The following is an 8,479-nucleotide window of genomic DNA, read 5'->3' on the forward strand; positions in this document are numbered from 1 at the left end:
AGGAAATAGAAGATGCTAACCTGCTCTGGTGGCAATAATTTAGCCGGTGGGCTGCTAAACACAAGGTCAGCAGTTCAGAACCACCAGCTGCTCCTCAAGAGAAACACTGGGCCTTCTACTCCCGTCAGAAATTATTCTCAGAAACTCGCAGGAGCAGCTCTACCTTATCTTACAGGGTCGCCAAGAGTCAGTGTCCACGCAGGGACAGTGGGTTTCGTTTGGTTTGGGTTTTGGAGGGGGACTTCCCTGAAGGGCTTGGGCCGTGCAGGGAGCTCCTGACAGCCCCCAGTAAAGGGAGAGGCTGGAAGAGACCGAGACGGTAATGGAAATGATAAAGCAGGCAGAGATCACACCAAATGGCTACTGCATTTATTCAACAGGTCTTTCCTGAGCAACCTTCTTATGCCAGGCCCTGTTACTAGAATGCCTATTATGTGCGGGTATGTTGTGCATACTCTTAGCTCTGATTTTCTCCACCCTGCACAGTGGGTATTTCCAGCCCCGTTGTGCAGATAAGGAGACTGAGGGTTATAAAGGTTAAAATGGACCAGGGGCACCCAGCCTGAAGCCACGGATTCTGACTGATTTTGAGACCCATGCATCTCTCCTCCAGCAGCCTGCTTGTCCCCTCTAGTGACCTGTGCAACAGCGCTGCCCTTCCGCCTTCCTCAGTGAGAGGCCTTAGGCCTTCCTCATGCTGCAACCCTTCAGTGCAGTTCCTCATGTGGGGACCCCCCAACCATAAAATGATTTCGTTGCTACTTTGTAACTGTCATTTTGCTACTGTTAGGAATCGGGTGAAGCCTGTGAAAGGGTCGTTCGATCCCCCAAAAGCGTGCGCATCCGTCCGTCCGTCCCTGCTCCACTCCTCCAGCCCTGTGCTTGGGTTTTTGAGAGCCTTCTCTAGGGCACGGTTTCCCTTTGGATTGTCTGTTAGTGGGAGCTGAAGATTCTTGGCCAAGTCATCCAACAAAGGGACCAGAAAGATAGAGCCCTCCCTGCACCCAAGGTTCCTGGGTGCCTTTAACTCCTGTCCCCTCTGCCATAGAGCAGCAGGGGAGGGTGCCACAGCCGTTGTTCCCTCCCTCCAAAGCGGGTCCCTTGCCTCCAGCTCAGAGACCCGGTGGGACTAGGAGCAGAGCTTCCCAGGCGCAAGGAGCCCAAGTCTGCAACGTTTGCAGAAGACGACTGCCACATCTGTGCCCATGGAGCTGCTGACGGGTCAGCTAGCAGTGGGGCGACGGCAGCTCTGTGCCCGTTAGGGTGCCTTCCCCAAGGCAGAGCCCTGTAACCTTCCCACAAGGAATCCTGTGCCCACCCCCTCGCAACGATTCCCTTTCTCCCAGCATTCCCCAGGGTGCCTGCCTGCTCTGGGGCTGAAGCAGACTGCTCCTGGTTCTTAAAGCCCCCGCCCCAGAATCTAACTTGCAGCTACCCTTTAAGGAAGGCACAGCTGTACCCTATTGGCAGCACTGGGGGTTTGGGAGCTGTGTGTGAAGCTCAGAATTCAAATGCTTCATCAAAATAGCTCACGAAGACATCCAAATTCAAGGGCCCTGCCCGAGCCTGCTCTGCCTCAGCACCAGCCTCCGGCAGTCACAGATCTCAGGACCGGGGCCCCCCCTCCAAAGCCATATACATGTGACTGCAAGTCCAGAGGACAACTTGTGCCTGGAGCTTTTCACCCTGGTCTGGGCAGGGGTCCCCTCCCACCTGCATAGGAACATGCACACACCACCCCCAGTTCCCCCCTAATCCCAGACCCCATCACTTACAGTGCCCTCTACCCAGTCTCATCCCCAGCCAGCTTTCTCACCCCCTGCTTGAGGACATTGGCAGCACCCACACAGGGACCCTGCCCAAGAGCCTTGGCTCCCTGCCACATCCCCTACACTTCCAGCCAACCAGCCCTTAGAACCTACAGTGGGTCTTGGTTACCCATGTCCACATAAATGAGGGGGGCTTCAAAAAGTTCCTGGGAAACCACTTTTTTCATTCTGTTTCGCCTCCGACTTTCTGAGATCTGGTATTTCTGCTGCTCAAAAGGTAGTCCGCCATCAGTCGCACAGATGTCCCCTGGAGCCTATTAGAAGGGCCACTTCCTAGGCCTGCTGCAGACCTTCTGAACCAGAATGTGGATGAATCTGCCCCTTGTCCAAGTATGAGACGCCCCCCAACCCACCATCTGACCTGAAGCACTCCTAGATCCCCAAGCTAGGAAAGGAGGGGGAGGGGTGCAGGAGCTCTGGGAGCAGGGATGAGAGGTGGGGACCCTTGTGCCTCGGGCTCCTGCAGGCTGAGCTGGCACACTCCTCCCGCAGCCTTCAGGGGACCCCCCCCCAGAGAACAGACGGCACAGAAGAGGGGACCACTGGTGGCATCCAAGAGCAGAAGTGGGGCCTTGCCTCTGGAGGCCCGACTGCCCTCTTGGCCCCAGCCTGGGGTAAGGGGTGGAGTGGGCGGGCATCGTAGCCGGTACTCAGGAAATGTTTGTTGAATCCAGAGGAAGCCACAGCTTGTGTGGAGTCTAGAGAATCCTCCAGATGGGGGCCCTGGGGGTGGGGCAGGGATGGTGGCTAAGGAGAGACCAGTCCTGTTGTCACACTTGGTTAAAGCCAAGTGGGCAGGAAGTGACCGGGGTGTACTTGATGTCTGACCCCCAGGGCTTCCTGGTGGTGAGCCCCTCCCACCCTGTGGTGAGAGAAGGCTTTCCCAGAGGAGATGGGAGGGAGCCCTGGCCCTACCAGACCGACCCGACCATTGCCTACATCACAGGCCGTCTCTCTGCTCCAGGCCAGGTGCTTGCTGGGACCCGGTTCCCCTGCTTCAGCCAGAGTGGCCCTTGAGGAGCCTGAATCAGCTGGGGCAGGAGCTCAGGTCCTTGGGGCAAGGGGAGCAGGGAGCCAAGTGCCAAGTGCTCCCCAGCCCTGTCTCTCACCTTGGAGAAGGGAGCGGGGCCTGAGAAGCAGAGCCCAGGCCAGGGCCAGCAAGGGTGCGCCTGCACAGGGGCCCCACACCAGTGCACGGGGTTCTGCAGGTGAACAGCGGGAAAGGCGACAGCTCTGCCCTCACCACAGTGCTTTGCCGGAGAGTTTGCCAAACTGCTCAGCCAGCCTGGCACAACCTTCTGGCAACCAGCCTTGCATCACGCCAAACACTCCCCGCCTCCATTCCAGCTCTCAGGAGCTGTGCTCAGCATCTTCCTGCAGGGCCTGGCCCCCCTGTCCTGCGCCTCACACCTGCTGTCCCTCTTCCCCTTTGACTGGTTCCCCTGGGGGGCCTGCTTCTCTGGGCCAGGCCCTGCTGGTCCCCCTCCTTCCCAGACCTGTCGTCTCGGGGCTGGAGGGGCCTGGATCCTCTCTGTGGCTCAGAGCTACTCTGGACTTCCGGCTCTGCTTGATGGTCAGTCCATCCCAGAGTCTGCTCTGACTGGTCCGGCCTGGCCCCAGGGCTTTCCTGGGCCCCAGGCCCTGGACTCAGCACACCCGGGGCACTCTCCCTGGGCACAGGGCTCCTGACCCCTCCAAGAGAGAGGTCAAGGGGAGCCAAGCCAGTCTGCTGTGGGGAGGCAGGCGCCGAGCTGGCTGCTGAAGGCCCTGGCTCCCCATCGGGCCCCTCTGGACATGCCAGGGCTGGGCTGGGGACTGGGCCACTGCTGGATCCTCCTGGCTCTGTCCGACTTTGCTTCTGTCCCTGTTCCTCCTCAGTAGGGGTCTTTCCAGGTCTACGACTTCCCTGAAACAAGATGGGCTTTGTGGCTGGGGGGTTCAGGGCTTGTGGCTATCCTGTGCCCAAGCACCCACCTGTGCCCAAGCACCCACCTCCTGACTCTCCGGCTCCTGGTCTTCCTTCATCTCCCACCTGTAGGAACATAGCACATGGCTAGCCCTCCTCCTACCGTTCCCCTGCATGTCCCCGGCCCTCAGGGAGCAGCTGCGGTCCAAAGGTCTCCAGAGGGAGCCAGACAGATTGAAGCTCCAGGAAGTCACCCTCTCAGCCTGACCTTGTTCCCCCCAAACCCAGCCGCTTCCTCCAAGCATCGCCCACTCTGACCACCATCCCAGGTCCCCAGCTGCTGTTTATGGACAAGCCTGCAGCACCTTGCATTTTGCGGGGACTCCAGGCGTGTCCCTGCCCGCACTGCCTGGGAAAGGCGAGCCTGCGTTCCCCGGGGAAGGTAACTAGTGTAATCACCCCCACCCCCGCCTCCCTGGGCACCAGGCTCTGCCACTGGCTCTGCTGATGGCTTCTCCTGGCATCTCATTAACCTGCTGCCAGGCAGCCATCAGCCAAGAGACAGAGGCCCCACGGGCCAACACTGCACCTGGTCCAGGGTAGGGCCTGGCCTCCCAGGGCCAGGAAGTCCAGGAAATCAGGAGTCCCAGGTGCCCCCCTTGAGTCTGCCACCTGTTACCTGCGAGCCCTGCCCGTCAGCCTCTCCTTCCCCTTGGCCTTGCTGCCTGTGGCCGGTGCCACCGAGGGTCTGCTGTGTTGCCCACCTCGTGTGGTACCACCTGCAAGAGATGGCCCGGCAAGTGAAGGAGAACAGGGCCATCTCCTCCTGCCTGTCCCTGTCCCCGTCCCCCCCTCTCCCCGCTGCGCCTCTCCCCCTCACCTTCCCCTTCAGCGGGTGGTTGTGGCTGCAGCTTCCGGTGGCTCCTGGAACCTAGCAGGCAAAGGAAGTAGGGCAAGGATGAGTGACAGGAGGTCCAAGGCGGGCACACTGGCTCTTTGGGGACAGGGGACCTGTCAGCCCTCTCCACTGTCTACCTTCTGGAAAAGAGTCCTGTCCTGGGGGGCTTGAGAGCTGAACTCTGAGCTCAACTTAGCCACTTCTTTTACCTCACCCCTGTGCCCCAGCTCCCTCTTAGCACTGGAGGTGGGGGTGGGGGGTGGGCACACCCCTGAAGGACTCCAGGCAGACTTCCATAGGAGCCTGGTCCATGAGCTCCTGGAGTCAATGTGGGGAGGAGATGTGATGGTGGTCTCAGAGTGAGACCTGGAAAGATCTGGGAAACAGGCTGAGGGGGGTGAGGGCCAGGGAGGGACTGGGGGTGGTGACTCACCCCTTCTGCCACCCCTGCCTGGGCCCTCTTCCCTGTGGTTGCTGGAGCCCTTCGGCCTGTGTAGACACGGAGAGGGAATCCGGCTGCTGGGTGGCTGGGAGGACAGTAGCAGAGAGGCAGCCCACTAATAGATGGGGGACCCAGCAACACCCACAGAGACCCTGAGCCCGGGGCCTGGTCAGGACAGGACTGTGCCACCCACGAGAGGGTCCCACCAGCTTTCAAGCACCGCCCACACTCAGCCCAACCCCTGGGCCCCCATGTGCATGAGCCCAGCGAGTCACGGCCCTACCACCCACGTGGGCTTAGCCTTGTCCAGGTCCCACGGGCGGCACCAGTCACCCTGTGCGTCTCTGTGCCGGGCGAGGCGGGCCAGGTCGATCTGCTCCCGCTCCTGCTTCCACTGCCCATAGTCCCAGCCCACCTCTGTGAGCCCTGAGGCTGCCCACCGGGGAGCTGGGCCTGGGGTCCGGCCTGCACTCCGGGGCTCCCGGGACCCCTGTAGAGAGAAGACACTCGGCACGGTGGCTAAAGACAGCGAGAGCACTGGGCTCAGACGAGACCAACCGGGGACTGCTCTCCACCCTGCCCCTCTCAGGACTTTCACTTCTCCCACCTGAGAACTTAGGGGTTCCATCTGGCACGTGGGGGGCGGGGTTCATGCACTGATTAGCTGTGTGTTTTCCCACAAGTGCCTTAACCTCTCTGTGTATCCTGTCTGCATCTGGGACATGGAGATATGAATAGTATTTATAAGGGTCCCCGGTGGCATCTCAGTTATGTGTGTGTTGGCCTGCCATCCGCAGTTCCAACCCCGGATGGCAGACAGAGGAGGCTCTCTACTCCCTTAAAGAGTGACAGTCTCGGAAACCCACAGGGGCCAGTTTGACCCTGCCCTATAGGGTCACTATGAGTGGGCATTGACCCGAGGGCAGGCAGAGAGTTGACTGGAGTGGCATTTCTCTCACAAGGTGGATGAGAGGGTGGGTGGGGCGCGCAGAGACTGGGGGAAGGCGCACGCACTAGGGGATGCTGCCACCTAGAGGTCACACCTGGCACATGGCCAGCCCTCCCATCACTCACTGGTCCTGGAAGGGTCATAATTTCGGACCCAGCTGGGCTGAGTCAGACAGGGTGGATCACATCTCTGGCACAGCCTGTCTTACGGTCACCTCTGAAAGACCCCCACACACACCAAAATGGAGATGCCAGAGAAAAAAGGGAGAAGGGGTAGACGTTCTTGGGGATGCTGCCTGGGCCATGCATGTCCTGCAGATGGGATAGGGGGTGTATTTGACTCAGTCTTTCTGCCACGCAAAGGAGGACTCCCGCCCCCCACCCTGGCCCTGCTCTCGTGTCCTCATTCTCTCTTGAAGAAGTACTTGCCTACCTTCCGTGCCGAATCCAGGCTGGAAGCAGTCTGAATGGGGGGGCTGCACCCAAAGACCCCTCCAAGTGATCCACCTGCCCCCTGGTTCCTGGCTCTGATGGGCTTTTCACTGACGACCCTCTTAGCCTGGAGGTGGGGTTAATGAGAGGAGGAGGAAGCACAGTCTGCCCCTCCTGGTGGCTGGGTCCCACCCTGTCACACTGCTCACCTCAGCCTTGTTTTCCATGGTCACGGCCAGCTCCACCCTCTCCCCGAAGCAGAAGGCAGTCGCGTGGTCTTCGTTCTCATCCTCAAGCAGCTCGCTGGCTGCCCCACGCCCCAGGCTGCGCAGTGCCCAGTTTCTGCTGACCACTCGTTTCCCCTGCAGGCCACAAGGGGACTGGAACCTTTGGACGACTCCCCAGACCCAGGTGCCAGCACTGGCCCCCCCCTGGAATGTCCTCAGAGATGCTGGCTCGGCCTCTCTCACATGCCAAAGGCATTAGATTATCTAGCGCCCAGGGCCCCAGATGCCACCGGGCCGTCATCTCCAATCTGGGAAACCCAGGACACTCAGACAATGGGGCCTTGTCTCAGATTCCATTCCCGGCATCTGCAGGGCTCCTAGCCCCTGGACTTTGGGGTATGGGAGCAACCTGTGCTTTGGGGCATGGACACGGGCCTTATGGGCCTATGGAGGGACAAGGAGACTTCTGTCTGGTGACCTTTCTAGCTGGGGTGGACAGCACTGGTTTGCGATTCAGGAGCTGGTGAGTTCAGAACTGTCCGTGGGAGGGGCAGGAGGTGGGGACAAAGGGGAGCCCACCCCTGATCAGAACTGCCCTACCCCCTCTGGCTGCCAGCACCCTGTCTGCTGGGGTAAGGCTTACCCCAGGAACCTGGCTGATGGTGACAGTGAGGCTGTCCGGTGGGAGGGGCTGCAGCAGGCTCCCAGCTATGCCCCCCTGCTCTGCCTGCCTCTGGTCTTCCTGGATCTCCTGTGGGAGGGCCCGGGGGGTCAGCACAGGCCACAACGCCCATGCACAGGGACACAGTCGCCGACAGGCCATGCCCCAACTCAGAAAAACTTGACAGGCCATGCCCCCCCCCCGCCCCCCGCACAAAGAAACACACCGACAGGACTACACAGAGAGACGTCAGCGGGACGCCAAGGGACAGAGACACCGCATCACTGAGTCCCCAGACCTCTGGCTGCGTCACTCAGGGGCACCTGGCACATCAAGACCCTGCCTCCAAGCCCGGCGACTGGCTTCCCAGAGCCTGACCCAAGCACGGGGGCTGGCGGGGGCTGGCTGGGCTGGCCAGGCAGGGGTCTGAGTGTCAGTGGGGGCGTGGCCGCAGAGGGTGCCCTCCCTCCCGGCAGCAACCCACTCACCTGGTACCTACGCAGTAAGGCCTGGTTCTTCTTTCGCAGGGCAGTGATCCGCCGGTCCAGCTCCGCATCCTTCTCCTCCTGCTTCCTCATGGGGGACTCTGCCCCGTGGGGCCCCTGCAGAGGAGAGGCCCGAGCGCCTGGCTACTGGACCCACCCAACTTTGCCAGGTCCCCAGCTTGTACATTTCCCGCACCTGACCGAACTCTCGCCACCCAAGGAGCCGAGCCCAAGCTGGGTGGCGCAGGCAGGAAGGGACTCTCAAGGAGCTAGGAGCCACTCATAGGAAAGCCCAGGCCCTTCCCCAGCAGCCAGTCTGTCTCCCCCTACTACCACCACCACAGGGCTTAGGTTAGGGCCTCCTCTGCCTGGACTTGAAGGCCCAGCAGTGGGCTGCCCCTCCCCCACCTCCTGGGAGCTCCACTGCCAAGCAGCCTAGACTGGGAGTTATAAATGGCTCTGGCAGCAGCGAGCGGAACCTGCCGTGACTGGGAAGATGCCAAGGGATTCAGGAGGTCGAGGAGGGAGCCGTTTGGCTCCCAGGCCCAGAACAACAGAAAAACAGAGAGGTCCCTGCTGCATTCTGGGCCTCCAGGCCCTCGGAGACCCCCTCCCCAGCCTGGGCCCAAGCGGCTCCCACAGGTCCAGCCC

General features: G+C 60.8%; 1 protein-coding gene across 1 annotated transcript; it reads right to left on the bottom strand.

Moving 5' to 3' along the window:
- Positions 1-1,784: 1,784 nt before the first annotated feature.
- On the bottom strand, positions 1,785-8,188 carry CCDC9B (coiled-coil domain containing 9B). Its single transcript, XM_075531029.1, is given in 11 exon segments — positions 1,785-3,735; positions 3,822-3,861; positions 4,415-4,514; positions 4,616-4,666; positions 5,067-5,122; positions 5,366-5,565; positions 6,457-6,582; positions 6,665-6,817; positions 7,326-7,433; positions 7,832-7,958; positions 7,960-8,188. Coding segments are annotated over 11 exon segments (1,560 nt in total). The 5' UTR covers positions 8,016-8,188; the 3' UTR covers positions 1,785-3,192.
- Positions 8,189-8,479: the final 291 nt, after the last annotated feature.

This window comes from Tenrec ecaudatus, chromosome 14, assembly GCF_050624435.1.
Source record: "Tenrec ecaudatus isolate mTenEca1 chromosome 14, mTenEca1.hap1, whole genome shotgun sequence".
In the NCBI taxonomy this organism is placed as follows: domain Eukaryota; kingdom Metazoa; phylum Chordata; class Mammalia; order Afrosoricida; family Tenrecidae; genus Tenrec; species Tenrec ecaudatus.